General features: G+C 41.9%; 9 protein-coding genes across 9 annotated transcripts; 4 read left to right on the top strand and 5 right to left on the bottom strand.

Annotated features, from left to right (window-relative positions):
- Nucleotides 1-1,527: 1,527 nt before the first annotated feature.
- Nucleotides 1,528-2,760, top strand: EAE98_004564 (uncharacterized protein; the record flags this gene model as incomplete). Its single annotated transcript, XM_038952184.1, has 1 exon — nt 1,528-2,760. The coding sequence occupies one exon, from the start codon at nt 1,528-1,530 to the stop codon at nt 2,758-2,760; it is 1,233 nt and encodes a 410-aa protein (XP_038811720.1).
- Nucleotides 2,761-3,036: 276 nt separating this feature from the next.
- Nucleotides 3,037-3,302, bottom strand: EAE98_004563 (uncharacterized protein; the record flags this gene model as incomplete). The annotated part of the gene is made up of 2 exons (XM_038952183.1): nt 3,037-3,063; nt 3,117-3,302. 2 exons carry the CDS (start codon nt 3,300-3,302, stop codon nt 3,037-3,039), a joined length of 213 nt encoding a protein of 70 aa, XP_038811719.1.
- A 119-nt stretch (nt 3,303-3,421) lies between these two features.
- EAE98_004562 (uncharacterized protein) lies at nt 3,422-3,736 on the bottom strand (the record flags this gene model as incomplete). The annotated part of the gene is made up of 1 exon (XM_038952182.1): nt 3,422-3,736. The coding sequence occupies one exon, from the start codon at nt 3,734-3,736 to the stop codon at nt 3,422-3,424; it is 315 nt and encodes a 104-aa protein (XP_038811718.1).
- Nucleotides 3,737-4,197: 461 nt separating this feature from the next.
- Nucleotides 4,198-4,958, bottom strand: EAE98_004561 (uncharacterized protein; the record flags this gene model as incomplete). The annotated part of the gene is made up of 3 exons (XM_038952181.1): nt 4,198-4,346; nt 4,394-4,576; nt 4,631-4,958. 3 exons carry the CDS (start codon nt 4,956-4,958, stop codon nt 4,198-4,200), a joined length of 660 nt encoding a protein of 219 aa, XP_038811717.1.
- Nucleotides 4,959-5,984: 1,026 nt separating this feature from the next.
- On the top strand, nt 5,985-6,367 carry EAE98_004560 (uncharacterized protein; the record flags this gene model as incomplete). The annotated part of the gene is made up of 2 exons (XM_038952180.1): nt 5,985-6,034; nt 6,070-6,367. 2 exons carry the CDS (start codon nt 5,985-5,987, stop codon nt 6,365-6,367), a joined length of 348 nt encoding a protein of 115 aa, XP_038811716.1.
- Nucleotides 6,368-7,849: 1,482 nt separating this feature from the next.
- On the bottom strand, nt 7,850-9,189 carry EAE98_004559 (uncharacterized protein; the record flags this gene model as incomplete). Its single annotated transcript, XM_038952179.1, has 3 exons — nt 7,850-8,574; nt 8,626-8,787; nt 9,126-9,189. 3 exons carry the CDS (start codon nt 9,187-9,189, stop codon nt 7,850-7,852), a joined length of 951 nt encoding a protein of 316 aa, XP_038811715.1.
- A 1,319-nt stretch (nt 9,190-10,508) lies between these two features.
- EAE98_004558 (uncharacterized protein) lies at nt 10,509-12,724 on the top strand (the record flags this gene model as incomplete). The annotated part of the gene is made up of 3 exons (XM_038952178.1): nt 10,509-11,382; nt 11,448-12,583; nt 12,632-12,724. The coding sequence occupies 3 exons, from the start codon at nt 10,509-10,511 to the stop codon at nt 12,722-12,724; spliced, it is 2,103 nt and encodes a 700-aa protein (XP_038811714.1).
- Nucleotides 12,725-13,449: 725 nt separating this feature from the next.
- EAE98_004557 (uncharacterized protein) lies at nt 13,450-14,970 on the top strand (the record flags this gene model as incomplete). The annotated part of the gene is made up of 1 exon (XM_038952177.1): nt 13,450-14,970. The coding sequence occupies one exon, from the start codon at nt 13,450-13,452 to the stop codon at nt 14,968-14,970; it is 1,521 nt and encodes a 506-aa protein (XP_038811713.1).
- A 779-nt stretch (nt 14,971-15,749) lies between these two features.
- Nucleotides 15,750-16,895, bottom strand: EAE98_004556 (uncharacterized protein; the record flags this gene model as incomplete). The annotated part of the gene is made up of 2 exons (XM_038952176.1): nt 15,750-16,387; nt 16,562-16,895. The coding sequence occupies 2 exons, from the start codon at nt 16,893-16,895 to the stop codon at nt 15,750-15,752; spliced, it is 972 nt and encodes a 323-aa protein (XP_038811712.1).
- Nucleotides 16,896-18,058: the final 1,163 nt, after the last annotated feature.

Raw genomic sequence — 18,058 nt, 5'->3', positions numbered from 1 at the left:
CCTTAATGGAGGTTTCAACTGGCGGTACCCATAGTATAATTCGTATGGACATTGGATCCCTTGTTTATAACTTTTCTTGTAAAAATTATTAGTTGCAATCCGGCATCTTGCGTTCACTTTCAGCCATACAGTTGTATGAACGAAACAATGAAATCATTTGTCTCAAATTACTTTTTGTTGATCACGTCAGATAGTCTCCATTATTGGTATCTGGCATCCGTCTTCAGCGTCGATTTCGTTTGCACATCATCTCAACTGGGTACCTAGGTACATACACATTCATGAGCCATCTATAACCTGTTTTTCTACCTCAGCGACCCGTTGCATGATTCTGAGTCTCCGGTATTAGAGATTTAACATATTACGTACTACTACATCGAGCGTTTGAAGATTACAACATGCATACGGCAGCCTGCGTACCTGTCCATTTCTAATTCCATCCAATACCATGCCCTGCAGAAATCCGAGTAAGACCACACTACATTTCTCCACCCTTGGAATATAACTATTACATTATCGAACGAGGTTAAGAGCCGCAAACATGAGCAAAACCAAGACCACCCTGAAAGTTCATAGGTCGCCTCTCAAACGGTTCAATTTTAGCATACCCTATATATTCGTAGAGATTAAACCAGTGTCGATTTCTAACCCCACACGGGTATATGATTGCCGTTCCTTGAGCCAATCCCAATTCAACCCAATAAATTTACTTTACCATCACCAATCATGCTCATTCCCAAGAAAACCTCGTGTGTTGTCCATTTCAAACCCTTTCTATTCAGTTCGAATCCAAACGCCACTCAAAGTTCTTCAGGATCTGACAGTGAGGCTAACAATTTCTAATTCCATCCGTTTGTCGTGTTTTCTTTTGATACGAGGGACTACACCTTTTTATTTACGAGTTGGCATGCTCATTCGTACCTTACCCAAGGCATTCGGCTTCTAAAGAGTGACGACTCTATCCCATAGTATTCCATAGAATAGTTCCCAGGTACATCCGATATTTCAAGTAACCGAGATATAAATCATGTAATCGTTCTATATTATTGTCTGAAGTCGAAGTCATTTCTGATTATACAATAGTAAAAGTCATGCAAGCGAACATGTAGAATCATTATTCGCATATTTGAAGTTCTAATAATCAGTTTTCCATTGTACGCAGCACCACGCAGGAAGGCCTCCGGGTGCCTAGGGTATTTTAGCCTCTCTGAAAGTTGTTCACTCTTCCCTCTATAGGTCAAGGCCAAGTAGAGTGATATGCTGACCGGAAATACCCCGGATTACCCCGGGTTTGCCCAACCCTGTGCCCAACCCTAGTTGTGGGCCGTTGAATGGATGAAAGAAGCAACAAGCCCGTCCAAATTGTCATGCAGGCGCCCGAGACAATGACAGTTGCCAACTGTCGAAGCTTGAGAGGACCGAGATGCTTTGGGTGGAAGCTGCCATTTATTTGCCTACAAGTACTAGTCAAGGACAGTGATAGTTTTACTATCCAGAGAGTGGAAACTTTCAAGTTGAGTGGAAGCGATGGATCCGTTACTTGCGCTGGCTATCTTCATCACTGCCTCAATTCTGGCATACTTTTTCATCTGCATTTCGACACGCACAAAACTCTACCGAAGATGCACTTGCAAAGAGAAGATCATCTCGATCCGAAAACTGTCAGAAGCGACGGAGATTTTGAAAGCATCTACACTTCCCTCTCGAGCTCTACCAAACCAACGACTTGTGCAAGTTTTCTCCGTTTCCAACGCATTTACAACAACCGATCAAGCTTTTTACCGATCATTCCTCACGAGAGCTAAATCTCTATTGAAGACACCTGATGAATCGACCTCCACCCTACCCAAAGTGCTCTCCATTCTCAATGATGAGATCGCCCCCTCCATCTCTAAAAATGGGATCACCCCGCTCAGTCCCCTAATCCAAGTCTTCTGTTTTCGATTCGTGCTTCTCAAATTCTTTCCTTCCGAACATGCGAGAACCACGCAAATCTCCATCATACGCATAACCCAACTCATCAACTCCCTCTGGATATCATCCAAATGTTCCTGTTTCACCCAGCCCTCGCAAATCCCAATGCAGAACTCGTTGCGGCGCGAACTCGATTCGCTATCCCTATCCAGCAACTACGAGAATGAAAATCCACTCAACATTCTTCTCCCTGCATACGAAACGCTATGGAGAATTGTCCTTCGTTGTTTCCTGGAAATTTCATTTCGGCACTCGTCCGAGGTTTCGGCTGAACGGAAAGATGTTCTCGCTCGATTTTTGACAAATATGACAGCTGAACAATTTAGCGAACGGAAGGGAAGATGTTCGGCTCGAGATATCGTCTTTGAAGCTCTGCGTTTATATCCACCGACCAAGAGGATTTATCGGCAGAATGTAGACAATGGACCAATCTCCGCAGTCGATGTTGAGTATATACAAAGGACTGAAGAGATCTGGGGAACAGATGGAAATGAGTTCAGACCAGAACGATGGAGTGAATTGGAGAGTAAAGGTAACATGGCATATAAGGAAGCATGGATGCCGTTTGGGAAAGTTAGTTTTCTGTGCCCAGCATCGAAGGTGGCGCCAATGATGATAGGAATGTTGGTCGGTTGTTTGATTGATACTTTTCGTAGTGATAGTTGGATTTTGGAAGGCGAAGGTGTCAAAAATGTAATGTCGAGGGAAATGCCGCTGGACAATGGGAGGGAGGCGTTTGAGGATTTATCACTGAGACGGTACACTAATAAAATGTTTGAGATGTAGATGGGAAGGAAGATGTTGTTCTTGGCCCGAAAAATAAAACAGCAGGCTCTGAATTAAATAATCATATTTTATTCACAAGACAAAAAACTATTTCACCTTTCAAGCTTTAGTGATATGACTAGATCCATTCCTCTCGATTCTCAGCTCTTATTCTTAGCCTTAATATTGTCTATAAAACTCCTCGTTCCATTGCATATTTCTCCTCGTCTCTATGAGCCCATTCTTAACAACCCCTTGTTCTCATCTGGAAACTCCAGGATATCCCCATGATTGATATTATAAAAACCCCAACATTTCCAACTTCTTAACCACACCGTCAGTATCAATGTCTACCGCGAACTCAAAACAGTTCTCACCGCTTGCCCAGAGTTTCTCCAAAACTTCTGCACTCGACGATATTGCGTATTTATGGCTTCTAAGTTTGCCATCTCTGCAGATCCAAGGACCCGTATGCAGTTTCTTGTCGAGTTTGGAATGCTCTGCACATCGTTATCAACAATTTCGGGGTTCTCTTCTGTTCCTATACACTTGCCGCAATTCATGACTATCTGCCTCTGATGCCTATGGCTAGCTGATCCCAGCTAAAGGTTGCTGGTTTCACTCTTGATGTAGGTAATTGAAACCTTTCGTTTCTCAAATTGGGCGTGGGCAAGAATGATTCTTAATGGCTTGCTTTACTACACAAAATCAAGAGCCATAAGAATCGACAACAAAAAAATTGATCAGCTGCATTCGTAGCTCCAAACTTGATTCCGCTGACTCCGTTTCTGAAGCAAGTAAGATAAGTCCAGCGTTCATCGCGTTTCAACTCATAAACAGACATATAAAGCTTGAAAGCAAAACCCGGTGCCGGCAGTTTGATTATAGGGTTTGGAGGCAGAGTGACAAATGTATCATCAATTGTCTGAACATGAATGGGAGCTGCAAATGCCGCGATCACGGATGAAAGAACCTGAAGGGTGATAAGAAGTCTCATTTTAATATTGTGTTCGACTGCCAGAACTAGTGCAGGATTGTAGGACTGTTTTCCTACCGAGGTAGCTACCTAGAAGTTCGCATTACTTCTTTCGTAGCAACCAAATAAACTGGAAATTTTTGTGAGGTTCTATTTTCATCGCAAACACTGAGGTAATATTGCGGACCTCTGGCTTGAGTAGTCACTCATTCATCAATCGCCATGCTTACGAGGGGGTATGTAATACTTATAAATATGTCTTTCATTATTATCAATCCTTTCTCTCTCTACTTATATTCTTTATTCTATATACTCTAGCGCTGATATCAGCCATATTAACAGTAATGTAATGACGCATTTGGTGATACTTAGTGTATTCCAACTCCCAGAAACGAGTCATAAAAACACGTAAAAACATGTAAAAACACGTAAAAAATATGTAAAAATAGGAAACAAAAAAGAGTTTAATGGAGATTAAAAAATTAGGCTTTGTAGCCACGAAACCCTTCTGATGTCGGTGTAAGACCAATATCGTCAATGCCTACAGCCTTTTTTAATGTTCGCTGTAACAATCCTGCGTCCCTTCCCATGATAGTGGTTCGGTGGGCGTGGCGGGCCATATCCTGCAGAACTATAAAATTTAGTACACATACTGAAATTAGGCTATTAAAAACCTACTATCAAAACGAATCGCTAACATCATCTCCGCAGCTTCTTGCAGCGCTTCGACTGCCGATGATTGGAATCGAAGATCATTTTTGATCGATTGAGCGACCTGTCGTACAAGTCTCGCAAACGGTGCTCGAGGTATGACGTTCGCCCAAGTGCTTGTATAAAACTTTATCTCTCTCGATAAAAGTTCTAAATGGAGTCAATCTGATAATTCGAACCCCAAAATTTTATGAATAGACTTACTCAAATCACGAACTCTCTTTCCACTGGTTAATATTCTCCTCGGCTTGTGCTTAAATATGGGTATCTTGGGGTTTTTGATACCCCTTTTTGGTGTAGACTTTCGGCCAAGTAGAGGCTTTTTCGCTCGACTAGATTTGATGGTTTTACCACCAGTTTGAGCTCGTCCTTTATGATTGCCAGGTCGAGGCCAAGGCTGAGAAGTGGGAGAGCGTGTGGGAGAGCGTGTAAGAGAGCGAATGGGGGATCGTCTTGGAGAGTGAAGGGGGGATTGATCTGGCGTATGAGTGGGACCATTTCGAGACCCTTGTGACGCTTCTTGATCTGGCATTTGTCTAGATCGCCTAGCGGTTTCTCCCCTTCTGATTGTAGGTAGTTCCCGTAAGTACTGCCTTCGCGTTGAACATATAATATCCCTCACACTATTCAAAAAGTATGAGACGTTTTGCATGAAATTCTGTTTGGGACTTTTAATAAATAAGAGTGTTAGTACCGATTGCTACACCGGAGCTGTGAGGGTTACATACTAACGAAAGTGAATATAATCCAGCACCCTTCTGAATATAATATGAATAGTCTTAAGTAATAAAAAGGAAGCGTTTGTGTAAGAGTTTCCATATTTCCATTTGTAGGGCGAAAGAAGTAAACATGTTCATGTGACACAATGGATCGTCTGTGCTCCGCTCTAAATTAGGCCTCATCACTACCGTATTCTTTTGGAATATTGGCAATGCGCTAGTAAGGATTAATACTTTAAGGTTAATTTCGAGCCAATTGGCTCGCTTTTCAGTGGAGTCAAACGTCTCAGAATAGAAGTTTTTAATAGAAATACTAGGCATTTGATGAATAATCCATTAAAGAAACGAATCAAACAACTCCGGTGGTTACCGCAACCCTAACCCACGAAAAACTCAAACAAATAATGCTTACTAGCGCATTGCCAATATTCCAAAAGAATACGGTACTCTCTATTTTCAAGACTTTTTTTCCAGCGAAAGCTTATCGGCTTCTGGCAACCAAAGCAAGCTATGATGTAAAGAAGCAAGGACGCATGGAATTTACTTTTTTTCCCGGAGGAGAGTGAGGAGTCTGAAGAGTATACTGAGCTTCTATACAAATTTTCAAACCATGATGTAAAGAAACCGAACGATTGTTTTTATCTATAATTTCAAAATAAGAGGAATATGCAGCAACAGCAAGAGCAACAGCAATTTCAGCGCCACCGGCGATCCCAATATAGGTTCGAGTGCTGTCCATGCAGGAAATGTTGTGGTAAAGTTCAATCTATAAGGGTTATTAAAAAAACATATAGATCAAAAGCGCTGCACTGATATACAGCTACATGAGATCAATCGCAATGCTTATCTACCTGGATCGAAAAAAAAATATAACTGTTGGAGGCACCCCGTTGGCAAATTAGTTGATCGAGCTACCTTTTATAGACACAATCGAAGGGAGCAGCCTTTCAGCAGCAACCCTATTATTCACAGCGATGATCGGAATTCGAGGGAGTCGTCAAATTTCAATAATTTCAATATAAATAACCAGGAAAACCAAGAAAACGAAGAAAACGACGATGATAATAGTGCTATTTGGGGCTACGCAGCGGACGAGGTTAGAAGAACATTAGATGAAACCCGGGCAATAGAGGACTTTTTGGATGATGGCGATTCTGGGAGGCAACAGGTGGAGCTGGATGCAGATCTAGAGTTTCAAAGTCGAGAACTAGATCATATGTAATGTGATTCAAATGAAGGCTTGGATAGTGATACTATGGGTAGTAGTGACGGTTCTGGTAGTGGTAGTGAATCAGATCAAATAGACTGGAGTAATCTGAGTATTTTTCTACTATTTAAAAATAAACTGATACCGAGATGTTGATTGATTGGATTACACTCGAAACGCACACTATACGTATTGGACAACAAAAGATGATCGAATTTATAACGAAATATAGAGACTATATCGCCAACGCCTTCAACTCCCTTTCAAATGTTTGAAGGAAGAATGTGTAGCTTTAAAAGAAAATGGGTTTATAATCCAAGTGGATTGATTGTTGTGTCAAAAGTTGTATGGCTTATACTGGAAGCAAGAGTGCAGACGACTAATTCTTGAATGATAACCCACGACGTCAAGTTCTACATTGCTAAAGCGGTTTCATCTCGACCTAATTGAATAGAGAAATGGTTGAGAACGTACACGAGCCACAAGATTCGAAGAAATTACGATGCAGCCAACACGTAGATCTCCAGCTATGTTCACTTCCCCGCCACACACATCCACGTCTTCACCAAAAGCTTCCTTGAAAAAACACGATATGTTGATTATCATTTCCCATCTAAACACAAATTCCTTCCAAAACATGTTCGAGTTGTTGTATCCCACAAGCTATAATTCGATTCGGCAACAACACAATTTTCTCGCCATCCCAAATCTCCCCTCCTACACACGAAAAAGCAGCTCAATAGATCAATCTTTAACCTTCAAAACATAATGAACGAATCCAAAGAGCACCCAATAACTCTATGTAGGTAGCAACAGATAGTAGAAATAATCTCCATCTCAATCTTTCTCATCCACATAGCCTAACTCCCACATCCACAAAGTCGCCATAGCCAAGATAATCGAGTCTCTGACTCGGACACAAAGGAGATACGTCCACATTCAAGTACCACTCTTGATTCTCCGACTAACTGGAGAAGAGAAGAGAATAGTACGAGTCAAAAAAGCTATCTCTTCAACACTTCTCAACGAGATATTCACCCGTCCTCCAAATCCAAATCCAAATCCATGCATACGCAACAATTATACAAACGAGTTATAGTATACGCTTCACTAGTTTATCTGGTGAGATACATACACCGTCCAACATTATATCAACTTGTGAACGGGAAGAAAGCTGGGTATACATATGGAAAGCAATGCTACTATGCATTTATCCAATTTCAGGATGATGTTTGTGTATCCGCGCAATTCTAAACACCCCGCATGGTTTTGGAGAGTAACAAACAGTATCAATAGCCATCTAATTCTACACGTCAGAATTTCATTTCGGGTATTCAGTATGATATGGTATGATCCATCATCCCACATAAAATTCAAGATAAGATAAGATATACACCCTCTTCACCCGAACAAAGCTAGCAAAACAATATTGAAAGATGTCGTAATATTTGGAATCCGGTCTACTTACGAGATACATCCCATCAACTCTTTTCCTTCCTATCTCAAAATCCCAATATGCACCACAAACCCGGAGTCATCTCCTAATCCACACTCCTGGATGCCTCCCTCTTGTACACGCCACACTCTAAAGAATTTGTTGAATTCCTTAAGCCAGGATTCAAACACATCCGGAGAACGGAGTTGTTGGGCTATGATGCAGAGAGTGGGATTGCGGGGTTCTGTTTGATCTTGATTTTTGGTAGATGGAGATGTGGAACGGAGACGGCAGAGATCAACACATGTTTGGACGAAAGGTGGGATCAATGCGTCATTGTAGATGCAATCGCAAGCTATGATTGTGTCGAAGCTCGTGGTGGTTTCTGAGCAGGTGAGGGAGGGAGAGACGACGTCTGTTTCCCAGTCGAGGGTTAGAGGGATGATTTTATTGGTTGAGAGTTGTTGAGTAGTTGATGTGGATGTGGATGTGGATGTGGATGTTGACGATGAGGTTTTGGATTTTCGGGGTTTGGATTTGGAGTTTGTTGTACTTGATGGTGTAGAGGAGTTGGAGGAAAGATTTTGGGAGAGAAATTTGAGAACATATGGTTGGTCTGTAAGGATGTATGTTTGGAGAAGGGGTGATAGAGTAAGGGCTATTAGGCCGGATATTCCACAACCTAATTCAAGGACTACTGAATCAGGGGTGATTATCTGATGCTTGAGGAGTGGATTTGTAAGTGATGATATCCATTTTGCGAAAAGGGGGGTGATTTTCCATATCACTGTGTATCATTAGTAAGGAGTCAGACATAGTGATAGAAGGATTGATATACCTGCTCCAGTGGTTCCCCCATCACGGTTTGATGATAAGATTGTAGGAGATTGGTAAATCGTGAGATCTCTACCGTTAATGGTGAGATCCATTTCAGTAGCCTTTGAATCTACGAATCCGAGATTCTGGGATGGGATGGTTTGAGAGAACAACAGAAACGCCTCTAGAATTAATTATTTTAGCTTGTTAACTTGGCCAAAATTCAGGGTCTCAGACATGTCGTATGAACGCGCATGAATCCTTTGATACTCTTGGAAAGATGACACGAAGTTGTGGTCATAATCTCAAATTTGACCACACCGAAACGTCTCAACGACCACTTCGATTAATTATAAAAGCAGCCAAGTGTTAACCCCCTTTTCGGTAAGCATCTCGCGCCACAATAAACTGCTGTGTTACCAAGGCTCTCACACTGCCTCGTTCCAAGCAATTGGAAAATCACTTGACTGTATTGAAACTCTAGAAAAGTGAAATGGATATGTGATAAAAGCGTTTGTTTACCTTCTTCGGGGTCCTCCACTTCTGGGCCAAGAGAATCAAGAAATGGTTGTACGCGGCCAGCCATGATTGAACGTTGTAGTTGGCCTGGTGAAACCTTTTCAATATACCTGGGTAATCCTTTGGTCTATCAGAGAAATAGGGCTTGTTGTTGAGAAAGTTTACTGCCTATCAGATTCGTTTTTGTGAGACTATCGAAAGTGTAACAGCTGGCATATCAGACATGCAATAGTAGTATGTACTCGAGTAGAAAAAAGTTCTTCCCTTTTTGCCGTATTGACCCACCTATATGAATCGTATGTGAATGATGCTTACCTGTACAGGCAATCAAGCACGAGCGGTCAGGAGCTTGAGGAGATGTAGAGAGGAAATGTACAGAGTCGATAGATAATGATAATGATAATGATAATGGCTGAATGAGGTGTGATGTATGATATCCATTTCCTTTCTATCTCAAGGTTTAGCTGAATAGACAATCAGAATTTTGGCATGTAAATGATCCTTGGATAGTGAATAGATGGATAGTGGATAGATAGAAGCAATGACCAAAACATGCTATGATGTGCATATGCTCGCTCCAACATCGCCAATGTCAGCAGCATCCAGGTACTGTAAGATAGATAGAGAGTAGATGTAAGTAAGATGTAACTGTGAGTAAGACGTTTAAAAGCACAAGCAGATATCCAGGTATATACGCCGTACATACATCGGCATAGCTTTACTAGCAGGGATTTTTTATACAGACGAGACAGAGTAGATGGTTGAAGCTTATTGCCTCCGCTCAATGCTGTATGTGTATGGTCTAGGCTCTCCAGCTACGTCGTACTTCGTATGTCAATTCCATACTCAATCAATGCTTGATGAATGAATGGGTGAGAGAGAAAGTGGCAGCTTTGAAATAATGTTGACCTGACCAGATTATGTGTGGTGGACCTTTTGGTGTTTTGGTGAGTAACCGTGCATTTAATTCAGCATCACCAATTGGTCAAGCTCTGAACTTTACTAGACGGGATCTTGGTTGCTCCAAAATAAAGGAAAGCAAGGCAGCGTCATAATCCATCTACCTGGCTATTATTCAAGGCGATTTAATATTTCTTCCCTTTTCCCCAGCCTCAATTGCTTCCCCGAAATCCCGAATATATTTCAACCATTTCCTGGAAGTGAATTGAATTGAAAAGAATTATATCTTTTCATTGAAAATCCAGTACTAGTAGCAGCTAGAGGTACTTATACACGAATTCAAGACTATTCGCGTATCTCTCTCGTCTGCTAAATACATAACACGAAGTCAAATCAACAAAGACCGGAGCTTGCGCACCACCAACTTCCTTTACCCATCAAACACATCAACTCTCAACAACTGAGCTTCATCGCCACCCGATCAAAATGTCGTCCTCAGGGTCGCTCAAGAACATTTCCGTTCAACCTAAATTCTATCACTCACCACCTTTCAGTGCAGAGGTGCCGGGCCACAAACCCGTCAACGGTGAGACTATTCCAAGAAGACACCCTTCGACAGCCAACAAGCTTGCGACCCGCCCTTCCGAAGATGTTTCAACTGTTTTCGATATCATCAAACGAAGTTCCGAGAAGTATGGCAATGCGAAAGCTGTCGGAAGTCGATCATTGATCAAGACTCACCAAGAGGTGAAGAAGGTGAAGAAGATGGTTGATGGCGAACAACAAGAGGTCGACAAGAAATGGACATATTTCGAACTCAGCGAATACAAATATATGAGCTTCTCGGAATATGAAAGGTTAATCTTACAAATTGGAGCTGGTTACAGAAAGCTTGGATTGAACAAAGAGGATCGAGTACACATTTTCGCGGCAACAAGTGCTCATTGGTTAGCAACTGCTCATGGCGCAGTTTCTCAATCGATGCCAATTGTTACCGCATATGATACTTTGGGAGAGGAAGGTCTCAAGCATTCCTTGGTTGCGACCAGAGCCAAAGCTATCTTTTTGGATCCTCATCTATTACCAACCTTGATCAACCCTCTCAAAGAAGCCAAAGATATCCAATTTGTAATCTGGAACAGTCAGAATGAGGTTAAGCAAGAGAATATCGATAGCCTCAAGAAGGCACACGAGAAGCTCAAGATTTTGAGTTTCGAGGAATTACGAAAGCTTGGCGAGGAGAATCCTGTTGAACCAGTACCTCCCGCACCAGAAGATCTGTGCTGCATTATGTATACTTCCGGTTCTACCGGGCCACCAAAGGGTGTACCCATTAAGCACAAGGCAGTCGTGGCAGCTGGTAAGTAAAATCTATTGTTTGTGAAATGTATAAGTTGTGCTGACTAGCGCTTGCGCTTACTATAGTTGCTGGTGTCAATGTGATCGTTGAACCATATCTTGGTCCAGGTGACGGTCTTCTGACATATCTTCCTCTTGCGCATATTCTCGAGTTCGTTTTCGAAAATGCTTGTCTGTATTGGGGTGGAACTATGGGTTACGGAAACCCTAAGACTTTGTCGGATACATCAGTTAAGAATTGCAAGGGAGATATTCGAGAATTCCAGCCAACCGTTCTAGTTGGTGTTCCCGCCGTGTGGGAGTCAGTCAAGAAGGGTATTGTTGCTAAGGTTAATGGTGGAAGCCCGATCGTCAAAAATCTCTTCTGGGGTGCACTTTGGGCTAAGAACAACCTCTTACGTTATGGTCTTCCAGGTGCTGAGGCTTTAGACGCACTAGTATTCAAAAAGGTTAAGGAAGCCACTGGTGGAAAGCTCAGAATTTGTCTGAATGGTGGTGGACCAATCTCCAAAGATACTCAGAGATTTATTTCCATGGCCATTACGCCGATGATTAATGGATATGGTTTAACTGAAACTACTGCTATGGGTGCTTTGATGGATCCTATGGAATGGACTGATGAAGCACTGGGTGACATCCCTGGTTCTATTGAAATCAAGCTTGTTGATTTCCCAGATGCTGGATATTATGCAACCAACAAACCAAACCCCCAAGGAGAAATTTGGATTAGAGGAGAACCCGTCATGGAAGGTTATTACGAGAATCCCGAAGAAACAGCAGAAGCCTTGACTGCAGACGGATGGTTCAAGACTGGTGATATTGGAGAATGGGATAAGAATGGTCATCTTAACATCATCGACCGAAAGAAGAATTTGGTCAAAACTCAAAACGGAGAGTATATTGCCCTTGAGAAACTCGAATCTATCTACCGTTCCGCTACAGTTGTAGGAAATATCTGCGTTTATGCCGATCAACAGAGAACTAAGCCAATTGCTTTGATCGTTCCAGCTGAACCTGCCTTGAAGAAACTCGCCGAAAGAATTGGTGTCCCAGGATCCAGTGTCGAGGAATTGGTACACGAGAAGAAGATTCAAGATGCAGTTTTGAAGGAATTACAACAAGCTGGTAAGGCTGGTGGATTGTCAGGAATTGAAATCATCGAAGGTATTGTCTTGTCAGATGAAGAATGGACCCCTCAAAATGTCAGTATTTCCCTCCTTCTACAACACGGTGCATGCTAACATTAATAGGGATTGGTAACATCTGCACAAAAATTGCAGCGAAAGGCCATTTTGGAGAAGTATAAGAAGGAGGTTGAGTCTGCATATGCTAGGAACAACTAATTGATTTCAAAAACAATTTGGTAATGGTTTACGAAGAATACGTAGGTCATGGAGATTTTGTGGTTTTTAACTTTCGGTGCGGTTCGTTCTGGTGGTTCGCATTTGTATGATAGTCTGGCAGTATTGGTAGTATAGGCAGGCTTTGCTTAGGTATTTTTAGTTTAGATTTCTTATGAAAGTAACTTATTTATTAATTACACCCAACATATTCATCACTTTGATTGATATCACTTTGATGCGTGAACATTTCTCTTCCATGATGTGAGATAATAAGGAATAGATTTGGAAGTAGAGTGGGTGGGTACTACAACACAACCAACGCACCCACTGGCACCGCACTTAAATCTTAAAGGTCACGGGATCACCTATCGTGGAAGTCGCGACTCGCGTTCAACCTCATTTTCTGAAAGGAAATCGCGACTCAACAACCTTTCTCGCCATCTAAAATCACTGTTTCCAACAACCCCAACCTTAATTGGATGATCTGAAAAGGATCCAAGTCCATTTCTCTTTACGCCGTACAAGCTTCTGCTTTTAATCAAATCAATTATTACACTAAATTGATGAAATGAAATGATTTGCGACCGTACATAATCTTTATATTTACAAGTTACACATTTTTAATCTCACAATTGGAACATTTTACATCAACTACCCCAATCGCATCAACTCCGCACATGCCATTAAACTTTCCTTTTGCCAATTTCCTTAATAACGTCTATAACATGGCTGGCAATCCTCGCCTTAGCGGCTTCCTTCAGCAAGAATCTGATCCGACTCACCCACCATCACCATCCCCTCAACCACTCCAACAACGTACAGATCGTCAAGCGATGGCACAGAAGTTAAGAATACTTCCCAAGAAGCAACGAGATGCATCTGCCAATATGAATCGAGCTCACAATCAGGAGCCCGTCTATGAACAGCCGGCTGAATTTTCGCAAAGAAATACAGTTCCTGGAACAAATCAAATACAGGCAGAATACAACCCAGAGGAAGAGCAAGAAAATGCAGAACATTTCGAGGACTCTACAGTAAACAGCGCCTTTGATGAAACAATCAGCCAGGGAAACTTTCGAGGTGGACAGGACATGGGAGTAATGCCTACTGGCGGCAATCGTGAATTTGATGGCGGATATCACAGAAGGCAGCAGGAGGAGCTGGAACAAAATAATTTCCACGTTGCACATGAGAATGGTTACGACAGGGACTCGCCACAGGAGTCTGTATTCGCTCGTCAAGAATACATTGAAGATGCACGAGCACCCCTTCAATCGCGTAAGATTTTTCACCAACCTAATGGTCAAGGACCACAGACGCAAGCTCTTGGAGCCCCCATTTACAAGCAAAGTCAGACCCCCAAACCTGCCATTCAGTCAGAAATACCACTACAGTCCCAAAAGCCTCATCGTAATAGCCCGAGCAAACCAAAGACATTTGATCGTTTCAATCACGCTATTACAAATCGTCCTAAGAATGGAATGCAAACAATTGGAGGTTCTCGAAAACGAGGTCTTGACGATGGGGTATTTTCGCCAAGGCCCAAATCTGGAAAAGCTCAAGTTGAAGTATTGGAAAATGCGATACTTCCCGACAATATGCAATATCGTCTTCCACCGCTCTCTCCTCAGGATACGCAGCAAGGTCAATCCGAGGGATCTTCTGATGGTGAGCGATACTCTGAAGACAGCACTCACATGCAAGAACAACCAGCCCTTCAATCTCGACCAAATTTTCATGCAGGAAACACACAACAACAAATTACCCATTTGAACCGTGCTGATATTCCACTTGATTATGATGATGCCGCTTTGAAAAACATGGATTATGAACAACTCAAAGAAGAATCTTTTGAAGGTCCTTCGGCTCTTAGCGAGCAGCCCAGCGAACCGGACCTATCACTTTCTGATCGTCCTATTTATGAACGTGTCAGTCACCATGTTGAACAACTTCGACCAAACAATCAAGAAGAGATGGATAGGCGGCGAGCAACTATGATTGAATTCTTTGGTAGTTTATCTAAAAATGATTGGGAAGAAGCAGGTGATTGGTTTTTATCAAGGTTTTCGGATACTTTAGAAGCATTGAAGAAAGCTAGGAAAGAAAAAAGAGATATGGTTGCAAAGTTCGAAGAGGAAATTGAGAAGAGGGAAAGAGATGTCAGGGGATGTTTGAGGACCTACAATCAAGATATGGAACGTATGAAGAGGGGTGCTAAGGGAGTTATCGAGGGAAATAATGTATAAATGAATGGGCTTGATACAATGGCTAGTTGTGCTGCTAGCAGTATGTGGAGGGTTTCCGGAGTGTATGCTGCATATATTGTCTGGAAACCCCAAGTGCCTATAAGCAATACGTTGAGCTTATATATAGCTACCAAGTTATCTTAATATGTAAAGTATTATTTGGCTGGACACAAACGCGCTGGAATTTGGGGTCTGGGAATGGAATGAAAGGGAAAAGGGAAGAAAGGAAAGGAACGACGAGATGAGTCTTGTACTTTGTTTGCATTTGGCAGGGAGTTTTTTGCTGGCTATTATGAGATACCCATTTGCTTCTTTTTATTAATGGAAATGGAATATACAATGCGTTACAACTTAACTTCTATGTACTCGCTGAGATGACGTCGATGGGCAATGATCAATTTTGACTAGAATTTGAATTGTTTCAAGACTACCTCCCCCATCCCCGTGGCCAAGCGAGAATCTTAATGATGAACCCTTCAGATTTGGGGACCTGATGATGGCACAAGTATTAGCTCTGAATCACTAGGTAGGTAGAGATTTTGATACACTGATATACTTGATAAACTTGACCTTGATATCTTATTTTTTAAGACGAGAGCCTCTGCATCTTTTGTCAAGGGCTCGTCTCTAATATCAGTTTTCGATTCTAATCTTTTAAGGACCTCTTATAGGTAATCAGGTGGGCGAATTACAATTTCACAGAAGTCTGTCTCTCTATATCTACGAGTCACGCAAGCTCTCAACGCCTAGCTCAATCTCACAATCACATTATCAACAATTCAAACCTTTTCCACCTGCACGACTCGTCTATCTCTCCCAACCACCAATCGCAACTGTCTCCCCTCCCAATCCTCCCCCAGTTTCCCGCCTCTGAAGATCCCCCGTCGCACTCCGTCGAGATATAATTCATACGCGGGATAATACCCATCGACGAAGATTTTTACTTGTTCCTCGCTCATTCCCGTTCCTTTTTCGCGGCGCAAGACGGCTTCTTGTTCCTCTCGCCAGGAATACACGTATTGGGTGTCGAGTGCGTCGATGTGGATGAAGATATCGAAGGTGTCGGTTAGGATGTCGTAGTCTTTTAATTTTTGGTTGATGAAGAGGAGGGAGGAGAGGGGGTGATCGCGCAGGGTGGTGGGGTTTTGAGGGGAGGAGGGGAGAGAGAGACTGTTTTTGTGCAGGAGGGAAATGCTGGTTGGTGGGAGGGAGCGGAAGCCTACGCACCAGCCTTCGAAGAGGATGATTTGGATGGGTCGCTGGTTTTGGGATGAGTCGTTTACGGTGCGGGTGGATGGGGAGCGGTCTCCGAGTCCGGAGTGGAGGGATTTGTCGTATGAGGGGATGGGGGTGGGGGTGGGAGGGGATTGGAGGAGAGAGCTGAAGAGGCTGCGGGCGAGGGGAATGTCGTGGGTTCCTGGGAGGGTGGAGGTGGTTAGCTGGGTGGTTTGGTGCGTGGGTGTGTGGTTGGGGATTGAGATTGGGATTGGGAATTGGAGGGAGAGGAGAAGATAGAGGAGATATAGTAGAGTGAATGGATGATATAGAGTCAATTGTATTATAACGGAAAAGCAAATAAATAAATAAATACCCGGTTCCCCTCTAAACTGCACCAATTTATTCCCTTCATTTTCCCTCGCCAACTTTTCCTGATCCGCGCGAGTCAAATACAAATCATCGATACTCAACACGAGCGTCTCGAGCCCATGATCTCGAGTGAGGATTTCGTAGAGAGTATTCACGAGGGTGGTTTTTCCGGCGCCTTGGATTCCGTTGAGACCGATGATGAAGGGACGCGTGGGATGGGTTTTTTGGTGCAGCGATAGGTAGTGAAGAATGAAGGGGAGGATGTGAGGGGTTTTATCGTCGATTATGGGAGGGGTGGGGAGGGGGGAGGAGGAGGAGGAGGAGGAGGAGGAGGTCATGGTGTGTGTGTGTGGTTGTGGAGGGAGGGGGATTATTGAGGGTGGGAAGGTTTGAGAGGGGGTATTGTGGTTTGAGTACGACGTAATCTTGCGTGGGGTGGGTGGTGTGTAGTGTGGGGAAGATAACGTGTGAAAAATACTAAGGAATATCATTCAGGGCATTGAAACTTTCTGAACTTAACGAAATCGAGAAATCAGAAGGAGAAATAAAAGATCTGCTTTGATATATCGCTAGAGATTATAAAGCTGTAGAGAGTATTACAAAAAGCATTATTTTTATATTAATTGTAATTATTTTGTTATTATATAATCATTATATAACTAAAAGAAAAGATTCTTTAAAAAGTAAGATAACAACTTAATAAGAATAACAATCTGATAATTAGATTCTGAAATTACTTCAGGCTTCAGAATGATACTCGAGTATTAGAAGATATTCACAATTATTTTCTAACTATTACATATATAGTAATTAAAAAACATTTTATAATCTTAAAACTTGAATCTTATAGACTTAAGGAATATATAGACGGAGAAACTTGATGTAGATAGGATATCAAAATTAATTATAAATGATTAAAAAAAAGAAAAATTTGTTTGAGAAATGTAAAGTAAGATCTTATATTTATTTATCTTATAAGAAGAAAACACTTATCTTATTAAATACTCTACAAATTTAAAATTATAAATATAGAGCTTCAAGTATAATAAGTATAGATATTATACTAATTGTTTAGATTCCTATTAATCAGAAAGAATTTAACTATCTCAAAAGAGGAGATGGTGAACGTTTTCTTGATTATTAATAATTAATATGCTTTCAAGGGAGAATTAGAAAGTTAGTACACTTAGGCGAGTCAGGATAAACGAGGGGTTGGTACATACTCTCATACTGTGAGGTAATAGGAGAAATCAAAAGTTAGTACATACTGAGAGGGAGTAGGTAGGGAAAGGAAAAGTCAGTATACACTAAAGATAACTCGACCAACACATTTTGCTACTTCGTGAAAATGATCTAGTTCTCTTTCTATAGACTAATATTTTGAAAAGACAAATGCTACAATAATAATAGTTGTAATTAAAAAGTCCTGCCCCCACCCTTTTAATGAAATATGATGTCCCTACCCCCATTCCCTCTGAATATAATAGATGTGACAATCAAT

Source organism: Botrytis deweyae (genome assembly GCF_014898535.1).
Source record: "Botrytis deweyae strain B1 chromosome Unknown BDEW_008, whole genome shotgun sequence".
Taxonomy (NCBI): Eukaryota; Fungi; Ascomycota; class Leotiomycetes; order Helotiales; family Sclerotiniaceae; genus Botrytis; species Botrytis deweyae.
This window is presented reverse-complemented; position numbering and strand designations above follow the sequence as displayed.